The sequence below is a fragment of the Chelon labrosus genome (assembly GCF_963514085.1).
Source record: "Chelon labrosus genome assembly, chromosome: 6".
Taxonomy (NCBI): Eukaryota; Metazoa; Chordata; class Actinopteri; order Mugiliformes; family Mugilidae; genus Chelon; species Chelon labrosus.
The window spans coordinates 25,197,143-25,217,508 of NC_140342.1; the positions used below are offsets into that span (position 1 = coordinate 25,197,143).

Below are 20,366 nucleotides of genomic sequence, written 5' to 3' on the forward strand. Positions count from 1 at the left end.
GTAGATGGTGGTCAGTGTTACCTAACAGCTCTGCTTCAGTCTGTCTCACCATCATCATACACTGTCATTACAGAGTCTGTGTTTACACTTCTAGGTTGTAGAGTGTACTTCAGGTCACCAGAGCAGGGCCAGTTTAGGGTAACTGGGAATTTTGTGCACTTTTCTTGATGATTCAAGACCATTTAAGTGTAAAGGAGGCTGTGTCACGGTGTGTTTTTTTAGTCAACTTATGGTTCACAGGGTAAAGTTTGACATAATTAGCCTTTACCATTAATATTATTACATAAGATGCAGAGGAGAGTTGAAGCTCACCTTGCTCCTTGATCTGCCTGATCTGCTTCACCGTCTCTTTGAGGATGGCACACTTGTCCGGCTTGACGTTGAGGTCGTCCATGTCGTTGATGTTGGCAAAGATCAGCTCCGCCAGCTCCTCGATGTACTTATTCTCCTGCTCCCGGTTTCTCTTCTCGGTGCTCCTCTTGGGGCTTGGAGGGAGAGGAACGGGAAACAAAGACGTCATCCTGAGTTAGACGCTTGTACGGCACAACAACAAAAACTCCAGACATCACTGTAGTCAGTCTTATGTAACTAAGTCGTCATTATAACCTTTCTGCACAGACAACAGAACACTGTCATGCTGTCTGTAAATTGCAGCAACACAAACAACCTCACAGTTTGTGGTCTGCAGACTTCTCATCGATTTAGTTTGTCGGTATGTGATGTGCATATTTGAGGCCGGGGGTTCACAACGCTGAAATTTGGCCCAACCTAATGGAGACTGGGTCAAACTTATTTACCTAATCTACCAACTAATTGACACCATAACACACTGGGGCTTACAATTAACACTATGAGTCCATTTTAAGATAGGGAATCGCCAAACTGATTTCAAAGAAGTACTGGCAACCAAGGCTGACTGTGACGTCACCAAAAAGTTGCGCTTGAACACACCACAAAGGCTAAAGCCAACAGCCAGCTGGCATGTGTGTTCTGCACCTGAACAAAAGACTGTGAAACTGGAAGAGCTGCCATTAGCTGTGAGGCTAGGAAGCTGAGAAGAGCTGCAAACCATCTCCTGAATCATGAAGATCAGTTGGTCTGTTGAAGATCAGTTTATTCATTCTAGATAGGGATGCACGATAACTTTTTTAAAAAACTGATACCGATAACTGATAACTTTCCGCTTCCAAAGGCCGATACCGATAACATACCTGAAGATGAGGAAGACTAATGTGCAAAAGCAGAGCTGGCGTCCTCATACATCTTCAAAACCCCATCGAATCCATGGCTATGTTTCAAACGACTTTTCATGTTCGAGGTATTAAAGCTGGTGCTGATTTTTCCACCTCGTGGCACTTTCTCTAAACATTTATTACAAACAGCCAGAGAAATGTCATCCTCGGAAACTTTGAAAAAGTCCCACACTGCCGCCGCCGCCGCCGCCGCCGCCATGTTGTTTGTTTACAAACGTATGCACGTTGTGCTGCATTCAAGCGGTGACGGAAGTTCCCTGTTCCCGGTTTGAGAGTCGTTTTTCCGACCTTTTATGTTTCTGTGGTTTATGTGTAACATCCTGGGTAATGGCAGCTGCTACTAAAATCATGACGGAGTTGACGAGTTGTTTTCCGACACGAGGGAGTATTTTAATGATTTTTTTTAGCCAGAATGTTGTTTTTCCGATTATACCGATGCCACTTGAACGCAGCATTCACTTCAGGCCGTTCAGGTCTCATGTGGGAGTTGGAGCGATTGACTAAAACAACCACTCTAATTGCCCCCCTAATTCTGGACGAATGTGAAACCTGAAAAGCTGTGCTCACAGCGGTCGACCAACACCAACCGTGCAGGACCCTCTACAAAAACTAGGGTTCAAAGATGCTCAGGGACGGCCCGACTCCAGCAAATGAATGAACCGTCTACTTATGAAAACCATTTAGGCTTGAGAGTACCAAGAACTTTAAAAAGTCCAGAGAAATGTATAATGTTAGAGGCTTAAACAGAAACACGGTTGTGGTACGTGATGTACTGAGGCTGTGGGATGGATGAAGGTTTTCACCTGGGCCCCAGGAGCTCCGACTGACAGTCCTTCCTCTTCAGAGCCGCCACCCCGCCTCTTGGGGGCTCTGGGGTGTCCCCCCCCTCGCTACTCATCTTCAGCAAATATCAGCACCTAGACAGAGAACAGAATAGACAGATGAAAGAGAGCATTATATGGTCATAACTACTGTTGAAGCAGCATAAACTAAAACGTGGTCCGAGGTGATGTTTTGCCATTCTGATGCAGCAACCTTCAAACAGTTTATATAAGACGCAGCAGTAATAAACGTGGACCTGTTTGAACAATGCAAATGCAGATCAGTTAGTGGAGGTGCCTGTTATAATATTTACACACTGGCAGCTAGAGTGCAAGACCATAGAACTTGGCAATTTACTGATATGCTAACGACTGGTCACGTCATACTGAGGATGCTTTTATTCGAGATGCAATGGTTCCATGAGGCACAAGTGCTCGTGAGCGTTATGGAAATTAAAAACGTCATAAACAGACAGCGACGAGGGCCCTTCGCTCCTCTCAAACACTCTCACCGCATTATTAGCCACAATATTACCAACAGGCGGGAATTAATGTGCTGAAGATGTACACAACCTGCACGGCGCCTAATCAGAGCGGGGAGGGGGCGCGTGACTCATAAAAGACAATGTACCATTGTAAAGTGCCCACATGCAATAATGTGGGAGGCCCACTGGGAATACAGTAGGTGTCAATAATTACTTCAGATAGAAATAGATAATTCATGTCGGCATTCACACTGTTCTTGCACAAACATATCTGCCGCTTGAGCTGACGGTCCAGTCAGTGGGAGTTTTTTTTTTTTGTTTTGTCGTCCTAAAAAGTATTGAAAAAGAAATAAAAGAAGAGGTATGTGTAGGTGGGAAGATAATAAAACCCTCAAACACTCGTTGGCAGGGAAAGTTACACCATATGGTCACCTCATGCTGCTAGACCTTCTACCAAACACCGGCGACTAGACTTGTGTTGTCGGCTCAGCACCGCCAATCCTGTGTTTGTCTCCGTGGAACGAGGAGTTCTACCAGATCTACGAGTTATTCTTATTACAGATCAGTCAGACGTCTCAGTGGCAGTGGTTTAGGCCTTGCAAATTTAATTTTTGTTGTTAGGTAAAGTGTTCAGGGAATAAAAAGAGTCGATTGATTAACAAATCAACACAAAGCCAGGGGAACGGTTGCAAGCAGGGTAGAAGCTGAATCTGTCAGGACAGTGGGCCTTTAAGGGCCTTCAACGGGCCAACACATCACCTGACTGTTGCATAACCGCCGGTCAGTGGGGCTGATACTGTGCAGATGAAGGCAGGAAAGAGGGATAAGGGAGAGAGACAGAAAACAACAGGAGAGGGGAAGAGAGGGAGGGAGTAAATAAAGGAGGTGAGAAAGAGAGAGGATAGAAGAAGGGAGAGGGAAAACATTTTCTCACCAAGCCGGGCGAGCGCAAATGTAAAACGATCCAAGTGGAGGGGGGTGAAGGGAGAAAAGAAAAATGAGGGGAGGGGCATTTGTTGTTCTGAATAATCAGGCCTGAGGAAGGAGGGAAATATGGCCTAATTACACGATAAGAGGAGAAGAGAGGAGATGGGAAGGGAAGGGAAAAGGGCCGAATGTCGCACACGAAAAAACAAAAAATATCTGGACAAGTACAACAAATAGTTTCTGCCAAGTGGTTTGGCTCAGTGGTGGTGATAGATCCCAGAACACAAGGAGAGGCCTTGTTAATCAGCTGTTATCATCACCAGTCAGCCAGCTATCAACACATCTAGCCATCAGCCAATCTTTAGCCATGCTAGCAGTGTGACTTCAGGGATAAGAATATTAACCGGCTCGGTTCAGGCTGAATATCTCGACAACTTCAGAATTCACCGACATGAAATTTGGTGCCGTCCTTCAAGGTTTTAAAAGAAAAAATCTAAAATAAATTGCAAGTAATCTGCTGACTTTTGCTCTAGCACCACCAGCAGTCAAAAGTTTGACTGCATCAGGGGAACTTCTTTACATCCAGCTGCTGCACGGGTACAAATATTTGACAAAGCACGTGATGTGGTGCCGGCAAAGTTCCCAGACGGCGTCCACTAATGACTCTGGAGATCCCCTGACTTCTCCTCTACTACCACCTGAACACTAAACTATGGGGAGGATTTAACATGCTAAACACAAAAACACATAACCTCACAGAGCAGCTAGCGCGACTTTTTCTGCACATAAATTGCAAAATTACAAATCTGCAGTTGCAAACGTTTATGCAAGCATTTAATACCATCAATACCGCTCTATGACTGATCATATATTGTGAGTTGACTGCTCCACAAATGCACAGGGAAACATCTCAGATCCTAGTCCACTCATACACCATCTTTTCAAATGTCAATTCCACCCATATGGTCGCTCCTCAAGCCTGGGAATCAGTCAAAAGTCACTCTTAAAGCCTGAAAGTCTGTTTGAGTGAGAAACAAGTGAGTCTAAAACCAGAGAAGGACTTGTTTGTCACGTTTTGAGTCTGCTGCAACGGTCAAGAGGAGACAAAGACTTTAAGTCGTCAATATGTAAGAGGCGTATCTCACAATGAATGCTTCCTCCTCCAAAACAATGACACACATGTGGGTTAATTGGTGATTCAAATTGGCCGTACGTTTGAGTGTGAATGGTTGTTTTTTTTGTGTAAGCCCTGCGATGGACTGATGACCTGTTTCAGGACGTTACCCCGCCCCTTGCCAAACGATAGCTGGGATTGGCTCCAGCCCCAAAGGAGCTGTCTTATGGTTAAGCTGTGCAGTTTCTTAGCTTTGAAAAGACGAAGCAGGTAAATCCAGGCCAGTTTGGCTGTTGCCAGTTTAGATCATCCATCAATATGTATTAATGTATCTTTGTTGAAGAGATTAGCAAGCTTAGCTCAAGCTACTTTCTATAATAGGAGTAGGAATGGATGTCCACCTTCTCCACTGACGGTTTCCTGAATGTTACCTTGGGAATATTTTTGTTTGCCAGTGTTTTCACGTTTATTCAAGACCTTTTAAATTCTACTGCAAGTAGCACATGTATATATAAAGTGGTTCAGACTTTAAATGTTCTTCTTTAACAATGAAATCATCTATCTTAAGCATCTATTTTTATTTTAAGGTAGACCTAGAGGCAGAACTAGGCTTAGGTCACCCTTCAATATGCACTGAATCTGCCCAGATCATCATAAATTAGAGTCAAGTAAGAAAAGTTTCGAAAGTACAATATTAGTTTTAAACCTTAAGGTATTATCAACCTTTTTGTTTTTTGGCAGAAAGTTAAGGTAGATAAGAGTTTTCATTATTCGAGTGCAACTGGGTGACCTTAGAAATAGATGAAAGCCTTGTCAAACGTTTCAATCAACCTCACACTCACTCACAAACTCACTGGACTCACATCCACCTGGTATCACTTCAAGATTTCCATCGGTGTCTGAAGTGCATCCACGTTCGGCCGCACTCGCAAACAAAAACATATGGGGAGGCGCACACACGGCACACACAGTGAATTAACGCTAATGTAGGCTGCGACAAAAGCCTTTACCCCTTTCACCCCGATACTAATGCAATCAGAGGAGCCAAGAGCTTCGCAAAGTGAAGCCATTTAAAAACAATTTGATCTGCAGAGAAGACACGAGGCCAGAGGGTCAAACCAGCCATTAAGGAATTAAAGCCGAGGATTGATCACTGCCTGCTTAAGTGGACTTTGTCTCCAGTAGAAACCACCTACTCCTCCTTAGTGGGTTGGTTTTGGGTTCATAAAAAAGAAAAAAAAAAAAGAAAAGGACATATCAGTGACCTGTTTTTGTTGTTTACTTGTTAAAAACAATTTTTTTTTGACACAATAAATAATGAATTTAAATGAAAATGATCACCTCGGGAACCTATAGTATGTCTTGAACATCTTTAAGGTGCTTTACCGCGGACCTAAATTGTGCTTAATCACCCTTACCCGCAGTCAGAACATAGGTTCAGGCATGTTTTCGTTTATATAACCGCAAACTGTCTTTCTCGTCTGTCAGCCTTCGAGGAAAATCCCTGTGGTTTCCACCTCCTAGTGTGCTAAGGAGGACAGGCAGCAGGTAAGTGTCAGATTACATCCAGATGGAAGTCAGGCGGGGCGAAAGAGATGGAAACAACGGGCTGTCCAATACGTTTTAGCAGTAATTAAAAAATATAAAAAAGCACATTAAGTCTGGTAAAGTTTGTCAGTAAAGTAAAGACCATAACGAGACATGCTGTTTAACAGAAAAGCGCTGGGAAACCGAAGAACCGGTTGGGAAGACGTGATGATCACAATATTCATGAGAAGCCTGACAAAATGATAGTTGTCATGGAAGTGAACTCACTATGGGTTGTTATTAACATAATGAGTCATGATCAGGCCTTAGCTCGCAGACTAATTGAGGTTCTGAGCATGTTAACACAAAAAAAAAAACAACAACACTGACCACGCAGACGGACACCACACAATTAGAGCTAATGCATTTTTTGCAGGGAGAGTGGAAAACCTCTATCTGTATAGTTAATGTGATAACACCTTAAATGTCAGGCTTTTTATTCCCAGAAATGAACTGAGTCTATAACTTACTGTTATGCATGAGCCAGCCAGTGAGACTTTATATAAATCAATGATTTCATAGATATTACACCAAGCTGCCTCCTGACTACAGGAAAGTCCCTAACCCTAACCCTAACCCTTTACCTAGCCCTAACCCTAACCCTAACCCCAAAGATTAGTGTATTTTATGCAATTTATTTTCTTGTATGTCATCAGAAATGTTTACCTACTTTAGAAAAATGAACTTCCGCTTACGTACATACTGTATATATGCAAAGAAGTCTCAAAATTTGACAAGCAATACCAGCACCAAATACCAACCGTGAAGATTCAGCAGTGTGTCTGACAGCGATGCTGAGGACCCACCACCTCCCTTTGGTGTTTAAGCTTCTGTCTAAAATACAGCAAACCCATCACACACAAACATAAAGTAGATTTAATGCCCTGCTGTGGCTGGATTAAGAACCAAGGGCCAGCAACATATGCACAGCGGTTTGTGTGTCAGTGCATCTTTATGCGTTGGCGCGACCATGTCAATATGTCCAATCTCTTTATGTACATCTCGGCTGTTCGGTGCCACGGTGATGCTGCTCTGAGCCGCTGGTTTTATGGACGACGGCTTATCGCCCGTTGCCGGAGACAACCGCTTTATATCTCTGGACGACAACATCAATTCGACGTGGAGGCAACAACCACAACATAACTACTACATAGCTATTAATTTAACAAAGAGACGTGTCAGAACAGATGCACTGTGAGGCAGCAGTGGAGCGAAACCTGTACTGCTGCTTCGTCTGACGCCTTGAGGGTCGACAGAGACTCCTAGAAAACTCAAACCATATTAGACTTTCAATGAAATGTTTATCTTAGCTAACACAACACAGAGAACACAAACACAAGTTACCAGTTAGGCTACTAAGTAGCAGGCACTCCACCATCCGCCAACAAAAAGCAACTCCTCCAGTTTATAGACCTGATCATGAAAACGTTTGATAGATGTAGAATCAAGACTGTGTCTCAGTTATGTTCGTAATGTTGACGACGTAAGACTTATGTGTTGCTGAGTGCAAACTTAGATGTTCGAAAGAAAACTAAATGTCGCTCAATATAAAAATATATATTTAAAATAAAGTGCTGTATTTAGAGTCTTTTACTTTTATTTTATTGCATACTTTTGTCTTTTCAGACAGCTGGCTGGTCACTATATTCCAGGCTTTGGTTGCCTAGGTAATCCCATATTTCCCAACCGAAATATTGAGACAAACAAATATTATTCCTAGACTATCGACTGAACTAGCTCTTCTGGTTGTGTCACCACTTTTCAAAAGAAAATACCGTCAACAATGAACCCCACCGTCACTCCCCCACTCCATGTGGGACCACCCGACACTCCAGGCCCGCCATCAGAACGGTGAATATGGTGTCAGGAACCAAAGTCGTGTATGATGTTGAACACTGTACATGGCCTCGTGTTGCCACACTATCACTTATCACTTCCTGTGTTTACGTCCCTTAAGAAATGTTTTCCTCTTATGACCACACAAGGGGCACATTTCACTTTAAGAACATTTCTCAGCTCTGATCCCAAATTTCTGCCCAATACTGCACGTTATCCAGGATACAGTGGAGTATGAATCACAAATGAATCATACATATATAATATGTGAATTATGGTCTTGATAGAAATGTACCAAAATTTAAAATAAAATAAACAGATTATTTACTAGTTCATCGCCTGCTTATATTAAGCCTTTTTGGGTGGGGTCTAATTGGACGTTTTCCATAGAATGCTTAATTAACACACATATATATTTAGCCAAAGAGCTAATCTAACAATTTAGGTCACAATACCATCCAACAACACCATCAGTTTGAAGCCTTACATGCTTCATCAAACTGTAGAATTCAGGTATTGATCAGTCAACGTAAATTAGTTGAACTGATGAATTAACCCTTAAAACATTTCTGAATTTTTGTTCGTTTTAGGTTCTGTACCTCTCAATTACATTCAAGAATCTTCTCAAAATCATTGCTCAAAAGGGACGTCGCTGCAAATTCTCAATTTCCACTGCAGCCCTGACAGTCCTCTCTCTTTCATGCAAAACCGCTGCCCTCGCAGAGCAGCTCAAGTGTTTAAGTCCGTCCCGAGGGCCAGCACACACAGACCTTTGTCAGATCGACAACCAGTTTTGTATATCTAACATTTGGTCACCCTCTCCAACCACCTGGCAGCCCAGGCTCTCTTTATTGGATTGTCAAAGTTTCCAAAGACTCCTGACACTGGTGTGCCGGAATGGAAAGCAAACGCCTTTATGTGTGCTGAGAAGTGAGTCCCCCGTAAAATCCAAGCTGTACAAATTGACCCACTTCAACCAGTGCTCTTTTTTTTCAGGCCACCCCGACTGCATCCCTCTTTGTCTAAACAAAGACGACTAATTGGTATTTGCACAAGTCAAACTTACATAGTGTAGTGTGACCTGGTCAATTAAAAACGCAAAGCTCGTTTTCTAACATTCCTGAATCAGCTGCACACCTCTGTCTTTGGATTTGTCAGGAATAGTGTCGCATGCAGGGACTCAACCGAAACGGCAGAAAATCCACCATTTGACTGAAAGGTGATCAAAAGTGGAGTCGCAACCAAAATAAATAAGCTGACGGCTTGTTTGCAGGCCACTCACCCAGCGGGACGCTCATTACTCTGCATGTGCAGCTTCATGTAACGCGAGAGGCTGATCGATTATAGACCAGAATCAATAATATTGAACACGGCTGCCCGGATGCTAACTCAATTGTGAGTACAAACGCACACACACACACTAATGCGCAGGCACATTAAGACACACAGGAAACCAATATTCTTCTACATGTGCGCACAGAAACCACGCACCAAAGGATACGTACAGTTTGTTTCTACTAATTGTAGAAGCTGTCAGTGTAGCTGGTGTAATCTATAGCGCAGCAAAGATGGCAAAGTAGAGTGTTCAAGATGCAAAATAGCCAACACAGACAGGATATCAGAGTGAAGCCCGAGAGAGAGAGAGGCTTTGTTTATTGTCAGTGACACTTGCTCTCTCGTCATGCCCCGCGAAGCGACTGAAGCACCGCACGACATACACAAACGCTCCACAGTCACCAAATCTGGACACAAACTCCACATTCGCACGATTTCCGCGTCTCCTCGGCTTCACGGCCGCTTCATTTCTGATACGACGGAAAATCGAATAAAACATTTAACGCGCTTAACGCTGCTTAATGTTTTGAGCGCTGATACGGCAAAACCCAGCTTCCTTTGCAATAATAAATAAAAATCCGCAATACGCTTCCGCTTGTGATATAATGAGAGAAATTAAGAGATGAGTCACGCAGCTTTAAAAGGAACACAAGACAAAACGAAAGCAAAAACACTTTAAGAGTCACTGCTGGAGTTGCACATTGTTCCTCTGGCCGGGAGGTCAAAATCCACCCTCTGATCACTGATTGACTTATCTACAGACGCAGCTATTGTCACGGGAGAAAATTACCATACAGTCACACGTTAGTGACTTCACAGAACTCTCCTGTTTCTGCAGTGGAAATGTAACATCCTGTGTGTTTGTTAAACTGACGCCTTACCTGCTGGGAAGATTAAAAAGTCCTCCAACTTTTATACAAGTTTTATCAAAATGTGAACTCGTCATTGTGAAACTCTGCAACGGGCGTTTTCTTTTTCTTTTTCTTTTTATCGCATTCATTCTCCTCTGAATAAATTCACCTCCACACATTCTGTCACGCCGCTGCTTTCTGGATGACTTTTTGAACAACAGTTGTTATTGGAGCGGAGCGAACTGAGTAAACAGTTGTTCTGGTTAGACCTCAGGTGACAGAGCGGCTTCAGGCCTGCTGACTGCGCACTCCTGCCGTGTGTGTGTGTGCGTGTGTGCGTGACCAGTCATTCATAACCACTCCCCTCACAACACACAGTGTCAAAACCACAATAACAATTCATGACAACTCAAAGTCCAAGTCTGACTAAGGGAGTTGCACCTACTCTGAGCATCACTGCAACTGGTTTTCTATTACTCATGCTATCAGAACTTAAAATAGTCTATTAGAATAATTGGAACGTCTGTAGCTCTACAAGTTTAATAAAACATATATTTTCCTACAATTTATTATGAACCATGATCCGTAACAGCAGTTTAACGATGAGCTTTAGCTTCGTCTGACGGTAAGAAGGTTTGTTTACATCAGTTCCCTTTAAACATGGATGTGTTTTATAGTGTCAGCGTAGAACATAATCGCCTCTAAACTCATTTCATTTATTAGTTTCGAGCGTCGCTCAACGGCCGCGTCTTTAAACCGAAATATAAAACAAGAGCAGAGCGGTGTCTCATAGCCACTTACCTCCGCTTCAGTGAAACCAGTCCATAACCAGTCCAGAGCCGGCAAAACATCCCATGCCGGCTGAGCGGAAACGCTGGTTCAAACCAACACACGGCAGCCAGTCAGCGCATGCACACACACGCAAAACACACACACGTACACGCAGCGCTGCTGTTACATATAGTCAGTCGTTTTGTGTTTCCCCTCTCTCCTCCGTGAGATTACTCCTGTGTGTTTGTCATCTGTGTCTAATGACAGCTGACAAACTACATGCCACAAATCCTCTCTCCCTCTCTCTCTCTCTCTCCCTCCCTCCCTCTTTCCCCTCCCCCCATCACGTAGACACACACACACTCTCACACACTCCTCCCCTGTCTCCTCCCACAACACACACACTCACTCACTCCTCCCTCCTATTAGTCGACGTCCAGAGCAGGAAAAAAAAAACTCTCTTCCTCTCTCTTCCTCCCTCCCTCCCTCCCTCTCTCTCTAGGCCTTTCTAGGTATTGTTCATTAGTTTTTAAGCGTTTTTTCTTTTCTTTCTTTTTGACCTTTAACGGATATTCATCAATAAACAAATAAGTCTGCACAGAATCATGTTTATGGCCAAATAAATAAGCCTTTTACTGCTCCGTTCGACACTTTTAACAACTTAAAAGGCTGATGTGGAAAAGTTAAAAGAAAAAAAAGACCAGCAAGAGGTCAAATATGCACCTGTATGTTAGGACAGGTGATACTGACAAAGTTGAGTTCTCTGACTTGATAATATGCCGGCCCCGAAAACTCTTTAACTCCAGTAAACTCCCATTCAAAACTAATCAGTGGAGTTTGTTCTGAATATTTAATCAAGTAGATATTAGGCCTGAAATTGAGGTTCCTTCGGTTCTTAATCGGATCAAACCCCTCGCTCCACCCCAGCTCCTCCCTCTTGTCCAATCATGAACCCTCCTGTCACTATCTACATTTACACGGACAATATTTCTTCAACCCAACTGAACTCATTCTGATCATGACTCCTGGATATTACTGTGTCATTCATCGCAGTTAATCTCCAGCTATTACAGTGCTGCCGATATTTATACACTTTTTGCTATTTTGTTCTATATTTAGTTAGCTAATTTTATTCTGTATTTATACTTTTTACTTATGGCTTGAATCGGGGACCAGAGAATCAAATTTCGTTCCATCCCACGTACCAACATGTGTTGAAACGACGATAAAGAATCCTCAAATCCTCGAATCCTTGAATCTTTGACGCGTAAACGGACGCTGAATGAAAGTTTACATGCCTCAGGAATATAACAGATGACTTTACTCAGTCTTTTACGCTTTTAAAGCCTCTGTGACGTCCCTCTATGCACCACCACTGGCCTTGCAGCGACAGTGCAAACACCTCTGGATGGTTCATGGTCTTCATTCATCAACCACACCGCACATTGGTTGTGGAAACTCTCCACTAATGGCTTTTTTTTTTGCCTAATTTTAAATGTAATATTTACGCTGTGGGTTGTAATAGTGTTATCTATTTTGCTACCTCCATGTGTCCAGAAAGAAAAGACAGAAACCACCAGATCAAGTGGTTATTATAGGAGCTAATATTTTCCTATAATTAAAAGAATTATTAAAAGGTTTTTACGGACCTTCTCAATCTGATTGGTTCAAAGTCTGTTCTGATTGACGTGATTATTAGCAGAATACGAGCAAAAAGCAGGAAGTGTGGCTCCGTAAATAGACATAAACCGCGGGGCCAAAAGCATACAGACGTCTAAATATTCCCGCTTTTCTTTAAGATTCGCGCTTTTGCAGCAAAACGACACTGATTCGGAAAACACTGACGTAACAAGCATCGGCCCTGCTTTAGCCTCACACTAAGAGAGATGAGAGGAAACACAAGTTAAATGAGTGAGAGAAAAGTACGACGACAGAGAGAGAGAAAGGTAATTTCACAAAAGTGCTGGTGGAAGCTGCTTTACTTCAAACACACACACACACACACACACACACAGCTACCATGTGTTCACACAAACAGGACTGACTGAAGCACGCAAACACACACACACACACACACACATACAATTTGTCATGCTAACTGTCTCTCTCACTTAAGCACGCACATCTTTCTCTGTTTTCGCCTCCATGTTGCCATGTCAGGATGTCCCTATTTGCTTTATCAGCTTGTTGCAGTCTCAGGGAACCAGTTTCGACACTCTGCTGTATAAACTCTGACATGGTTTCTCAACCTTTGATCAGACACCGGTGCCTTTTTGGTTCTGACGTTCTCATGACCTTACCTCTTCTTTTTTGATGAGCCCGGTGTGGCGCTACGGTGCGATTTACTTCAAAAGCGAAGAACTCGAAATCAGATTCTACATTTAATACCTGCTCAGAATTTGTGTTTTTAATCCCAAAAAAAATCTTCTTTGTCGTCACTGACCTTACACAGAAAGAATAAAAACCAACCAAAACTTTATTTTAGGGTTCAAAATGAAGCAAAGGACGAGTTTTATGACACGGAAAGGTAAAAATAGACTTTTAAAACCTGCAAGAACATGTTTTAAAGCGCTCACTCACCTCATATGCAAAGCATCGTGGGTAAACGTCCACAAAAAGTCACATTGCGACATCATCCAGTCCTCACTGCAAGACAGAAAACACACGAATGATGAGAAATACGTCGAGAGGCGTTTTGTTTTTCCGCTGTACAAACTCCCCACTCTGACACTTCGTTTAAATTCCATCTTTCAAATTCACGTGCCCAAAATCCAAGCTTACTCAACCGAGCTGAAACAACCAACCCCTGCTTGCATTATTTTCCTCATAAACAATGCACAACTGTTTCCAGCAGGCTGAGTAATACCGCCCAGAACTAGTACGCTAACATTCCTGTAAATGCACAATGAATATCAGCACAGGAATTTCTGATCATATCTGAACGCTGAACCCGATGAATAATATTGTGTTTTCAGGGCTGGGGCGCCCTCGGTGACGGCGTGACTCCTGCGGTGTGGCGAGGTGATGCGTTTCACTCGAGCGCAACCTTGGAACCACACCCAGGATCAGATGCATGAAAGTGTGTGCGCTCGGTACATATTCTGCCTCAGCGTAACCCAGCGATCGCGCCACCGGCCGTGCTGGAAATCTCACAATTTTCCACAAAAACAAGAAAACCTGCAGCTTCTTCCCAGACGGCGACGAGGCCATCTTTTGAGGCTGACCCGGACCGGTATGGTGCCGTACCGGGTTCACCGAGTTCCCACTGGCTTGGATTCACATTATCTCAGGGAAGCACTTAAAACCCCTCTTTGACGACCATAAAATAATAATAAAATATAAAAAGCATGTTCTTTTATTTTCATGTGTGGCCACTGAAGAGTCCAAACACCAGATCAAATTGCCGTGGCCTGGAGCAAAGACATTCACAAGGCGCTGAAAGAGTACACCTGGTTACTGGGTGTCTGTCGCTCTGTGTCGTCCCACCTTATCTTTTGTAATCTGGTAAAAAAAAAAAAAAAAGACAGAAAAAAAACTTTCAGGAAACGTTACACGTCACATGTCCTCTCCAGTTGAATCACACTCTTCTTCTTCTTCTTCCTTCTTCACATACTAAACATTCTTGATAAGAAACTGACTGAATATGAACTTCCTTACTGCCATCATAATTTATTTTTTTTTTAATTTTCAGGCTTTTTTGTCGTCGAAGATGTTCTAACCAGGGTCGTGCAGGTTTTGTTGGGAGAAAACGGTGCAGGGTGAATCAAAAACAGAGGTTTATTCGTGGGAAATACGGTGGCGGCGACGGCGGCGGCGGCGAGAGCTGACGACATCTCCGCGTCGCCGCTTAAAAGTTTAACCCCCACGATTCGAAAGCTGCCGAATTTGTCGTCACAGTCGGGACGCTGCTTGTGTGAAGAAAGTTACTGTAATCAAGAACACAAAATGAAAAGCAGTAAAAAAGAAGAAGTTAGCTTTTTTTTGGTCAGCGGCCAAATCCGAAACATCTGCCGCCCCCCGCCTCCACCCCCTTCGATTTGTACACCGAGTGTGTGTGTGCGCATTTGTGTGTGTGCATATGTAAGACAGCCTTCTCGGTCAGTTGGACACAGTCACATTCAAACCGCGCAGCCCTTCAACATGCACCTGCCAGCGCTGAGTTAGCTGCGTGCATTTGTCACTGTGTGTGTGTGTGTGTGCATCGGAGTGTGTCAGTGTCTGTGTAGGAGGGATGGACAGCTGATCTCCACAAAACTGCTTTGCAAATTGCACAAGCACAAATGTTCATGCAAGCTTTTTTTTTTTTTTTTTTGAGCACTTGAAACTTGAAACACAGTCCTGAGAGACATGGTGGAGTTTGATCACCATGATAATAAAAAAATAATACATAATAAATAATAATAATAATAATAATACCACCAGGAAAAAGAGGTTTATTTCTTTCTTTCAGTCTCATAATTTTCCTTCTGTGTGCAGAGCAGTTCACAGATCACATTATACAACAGGACTGAAGTTTTTAAGATGCATTTGAGAAGAAAACATGTAAATAAACAGCTGGAGACTGATTTGAAAAATAAATACTTGGTCCCGGGGTAAAGTGAGACTTTAGGAAGGAAGGAGAGAAAAAAAAAAACAAAGACGCACAAATTGCACAGCTAATTTCGCAGTTTAGCAACGGAGGGTTTCAGTTATTTATTTGCATACAAGACCACAGTGAAGCAGTCGCACACACGCACGCACATACTGTAAGACAAGAGAGAGAGGGAAGAGCGAGAGGGAGCCACAGAAAGTCAATGAGAGCCACAAAGAGAGACGACCTACTTCCTGCCTGTGATTAATTTCTGTTACTAAGCAGCTCTATGGTAACGCAGACATCCACGGCTACCCTGGGCCCTGAGCTGGTTTACAGTACGACCACATAACAGGAGCTGACCACAGTCGCGTAATCCTGGCCGCAACCGCGAGGCACATAACTGTACATACACCGATCAGCCACAACATTATGACCACTGGCAAGGAGAAGTAAATAGCTTTGATCATCTTGTGACAATCGGGGAAACTTTTGGACCTGGCGTTCATTGGTGTGGATGTTACTTGTTGACCTGGCCTCCAAATTCACTAGGTCCCAAACTGATCAAGTATCTGTGGGATGATCCACAGAGGCCCCTCCCCTCAGAGGCCCCCCACTAACAACATTGTGTTGCCAGACACCACAGGACACCCTCAGAAGGCCCATGTCCATTCTCTGATGAGTCACCACAAGAGAGACCTACACAATATTAGGAAGGTGGTCATAATGTTATGCCTGATCGGTGTATAAACACTGCGCTCTTTGCAAGGACGCTCTTTCTGCAGAACAACGCACCGATGACTCACGGACGGTGATGGATCTAATTTTTATTGTAAAAAATGAACGCCATCGACTGTCGATCACAAATTGAAATCGAGTCGGGTTTGTTCGGTCCTTCTCTTTAAGGCTTTTCAAAGATCTGTCCGTCTGTCCGCCCTTTATCCTCGGACGCCTCGCAGCCTCGCAGCCTCCAGCCTCCAGCCACAGATGTGAGACGCTCAATGAAAACACACATCGGCCTCAGTATCCTCAAACTGTCTTTGACGGCGTCAGACGAAAGAAAAAGAACTTGTTTAATTTCATAGGGATTTCCTCAATTTAATAACTGATAAAAAGATGAATATCATTCTTCTAGAGTCGTGTGTGAAAAGAATAACGTATTAGTTTTGGCTCCAACGCCGTTTAACTTCCTCACCGTCATCTTAGCGACGATGAAATCAAAAGGTGGTGACAAACACCACAATTAGCGCTGGCAACGGCCTCCGTTTGTTCAGCAAAAGCTCGTTACGCTATTAGCTTGTATTATCCGACTGGAGCCCTGTGGCGCCTCCTCCCTCCCTCTCTCCCTCCCTCTCTCCCTCCCTCTCTCTCTCTCTCTAACTCAGCCCTGCTGTCATAGTGCTGGAGAATTACAGCCACCGTCAGCTCCAGCTAACCAAATTAGCACTTGTTATGCAACCTGCCACACTTGGCTCCCAGGTGCTCCAGCCCTGCGCAGCAGCTTTCACTATGGTTTGCACATAGGAAGGCGCTGCAGACGGCTGCACGGATGACTGGGTGTTTCGTTCCTTATTGACGCAAGTTCGCGTTTTCACTCCGACATGCAACCGGAGTTTAACGCCAAGCAGCTTTTTTAGATATTTAGCCAATATCGACTGCAACCAACCTGCGAGCGGAGGTAGTCTGGGTTCAAAGCTCAGGTCAAGTGAGGCTGCAAGCACAAGTTCCTTCTCTATGTTTCTTCTGACGCTAATACGTAAAGACCGTCGTTGACAGGATCAACCATTAGCACAATATGTCAGAGGTCACCGGTATTACATTTTCTTCCGAGCCTGTCAGGAGGACGAAAATAAGACAGAACGCAGCCTTTGTTGCTCTGTTGGATTCATAAATCTTATTTAAGCAAGGCGTACGCAGCAATATAGGTAGTTTTAGACCGGTTCATCGCTTCGATTATTTTACAAATCCGCAGTCTCATAGTTTATTTCTGTGTGCAGCCCGTTTAGAGTCACTGAATCCTAAAAACAAATCATGACAACGGCTCAGTCTGCTGGAGTACGGCTCCAGTACAGAACATATGGTTTATTTTGCATCGGTTTAAGCTACCGCCTTTATCGGAGCTTTGCAAAACAGCTGAGCCTGGTCTGGTCTGGTCTAGGTGGGTGCTACATGTCTAAGTGACATCCACATGAATGAATGAATGAATGAATGAATGAATGAACGCCAGGTCCTAAAGTTTCCCAGCAGAACGTTGAACTGACAAAAGATTATCAACGTTATTCACTTCCTCTGTCGGCGGTTTTAATGTTTTGGCTCTAGATATGTTAAGCTGAGGAAATATTACAGTGATTATGGTGGTCAGGCACCGCAGGAGGCTTTCAGAGGAGTCATGACATAGCTGCATGTGTGTGTGTGTGTGTGTGTGTGGTTAATTAGAGCACTTGGTCTCAGGAGGATCAGACCTGGAGGACGAGCGTCTCTGCTACGTGACAGAAAGCCGGCGGCGGCGGCGGCGTGCGCCTGATAAGTTGGTGGCAGCGACAGAAGCCAGACATAAACAAACACAGATCAACAGACAAGCACGCACACACACGCAGCCGCGCGTTACGACGCCTCGGTAAACACAAGCAAATGTACGGGACGAACCAGGGGAAACGGCGGAAACGTTGAAGTTAAAGAAAATAAATAATACAAAACAGACAGCAGCTCGTCGTGGGTTCTGGGGAGTGTGTGTAGCTGGCCGTGATGTTTACACGGAATCAGATCTGGATGGTTGGAAACGCCAGTTTTACCTGGTCAGTGTGTGCTTGTTTGACTGCATACCAACAGCTAGAGGGAACATTAGACTCTAGAGGACAAAACACATTGAAATTAATGTTGCACGGCTCTTAAACTAAGAAACTAAGAGCAGGGTTATGTTTGATTCAGAACAAGAAAGGGTTTGATGATGATGAGTGTTTAAATGAGCAACTCTTGAGCATGGATTTGCTGGCCGAGGATAAGGCCCAGTAGAAAAGCTACTACGAAGAACTGCACAGTCAAGCCCGTGCCCTTCCACCTCCTCCTCCTCCTCCTCCTCCTCCTCCTGTCATTGGTCAGGACATTGTTTGAGCCCTCACGTGGTTCAGTGCATTCGAGCTACTAAGGATCCCTCGCTGGGCAAGCTGCCAATCTCAGGGTAAGATCTTGGTCTTAAGTACATTCCTGCACTCCTTCTGCACCACGATAAGGTAGTATTGGCGTTGAAAAAAACAAAAAACAAAACAGAACTGAAACTCACTGACATTTAGTCGAATTAATCCCTTTCTAAAGGATAAAGACTGGTTTGAGGAAAACCCACAGCTGTTACAGAAACGCAGTTAAAACAGATCCATGCAAAACATTTCACCGTCGAGCTGCAGGAACTTGGCGTCGAAACCCTTGACAGGAAAAAAAAAAAAAAGCGACACAGATAAACTTGGAAAAAACTCGGTGGAGAAGATGTTGCAATCTTTTCAAAGTTCACTTTGGGGTGCAGGGTGCAGAGCAAATACGCTTAAAAGAGCCAAAAAAAAAAAAAAAGAGTCAGGAGTCCAGCCCTCAAAGATAACATATCCAGAGGAGGTAGATGGCACCGGTCACGTAAGCAAACTGACAGGTTTCCTATAGTAACATACCAGAACTACAGCAAACACAGACAAACCAGCACAACAGCAAACAGGGACAAATTCTTGTGGCTGCACTGACAAAAGGCCTATACACACACACACACTGTTTCTCTGGTCTGTATAAACTTGAATAGTGCGTTGAGTCGCAAACCCCTCCGGCTCTTCGCTGATAGCATGCATGCATACACAGAGTCGGTCAGTACGCACGGGCTAATGGCTTCCTGACACAGAAACAGACAAGAAATAAGAAATAAGGAACATATCCTGACACTTTATGGAGATTAATTTCCACGCATCCCATCCTTTCATCATCTTTAACCACTTGTCCCGTAGAAGGGTGAGACGAGAGGTGGGGTACGGTGAGACAGACAACCATTATGGCTTTATATTCACACCTATTAACATGCACGTCTTTGGACTTGAGGGAGGAAGCTGCAGAGAAAAGAAGTCTAAAAACACAACTTGATTGACTTGTCCTAGTCCACATGGGGGGGGGGCCTTTATTACCAACCAGCAGCTCACCTTGTATGTGCACCAGCCTCAAAAGACTTTAAACTTAACGACCGTCTGTCCAGTCAATCACCAGATGAGGGAGCACGCTGGTGACTGATGGAAGTACATGAGAATTACTGCATTTACATGATTAGAAACGGGCTGACTGAGGTGACGCTCCTACAAAAATCACAAGTTAGACCCCTTAGAGCACTTGTCTTTCTGTCTGAGAGGGTATGCGAAGCTAACGTTGGATCCATTTGATTGTCCCAGTACAATCAACTTCCAACGGCGCGACCATGGACCGACTTCCTTCTCAAGGGCGGTTTGGGCTGGGCATCCACGAAAAAAATAAAATAAATTGCCATTTCCTGCCTGAAGAGACAAGTTTCTTCTCATCACTGACCCGTACTAGCAAAAGATTAGGTACAGCAGTTAAAACAAAAGAACAGTCCGGCACTAGATCTTTGCTTCATGAGGTTTATGGTATTCCACATTATTTAAAATAACCTAGATGAAGGCCGTGGTTGGTAGTGCTACTGAAATGTATTGTGTTATGTCACCAAAACACGTTCCTATTATTTTGACAACGCCGTTTCAGTCAATGGGCTAGGCTACATACGATGAATCACCAGATTTAGGGCAGGGCTGCAGTAGTGTTCCTAATGTTGTGGCGG

The 20,366-nt window shown here is 43.8% G+C and overlaps 1 protein-coding gene across 3 annotated transcripts in view; it reads right to left on the reverse strand.

Moving 5' to 3' along the window:
- Positions 1–20,366, reverse strand: part of LOC311489226 (nuclear receptor coactivator 2-like) — a 49,675-nt gene that overhangs the window by 27,622 nt on the left and 1,687 nt on the right. For 2 of the 3 annotated variants that reach the window (XM_084546200.1, XM_084546199.1), the window contains exons 1-3: positions 13,561–13,665; positions 2,057–2,170; positions 313–485 (exon numbers count right to left, since the gene is read on the reverse strand). In XM_084546200.1, the coding sequence (XP_084402326.1) occupies positions 313–485; positions 2,057–2,151 (268 nt within the window). In that variant the 5' untranslated portion in view covers positions 2,152–2,170; positions 13,561–13,665. Of the gene's footprint in view, positions 1–312; positions 486–2,056; positions 2,171–13,560; positions 13,666–20,366 lie in introns of those variants that run through there. The other variant, XM_084546198.1, reaches the window with a different exon arrangement.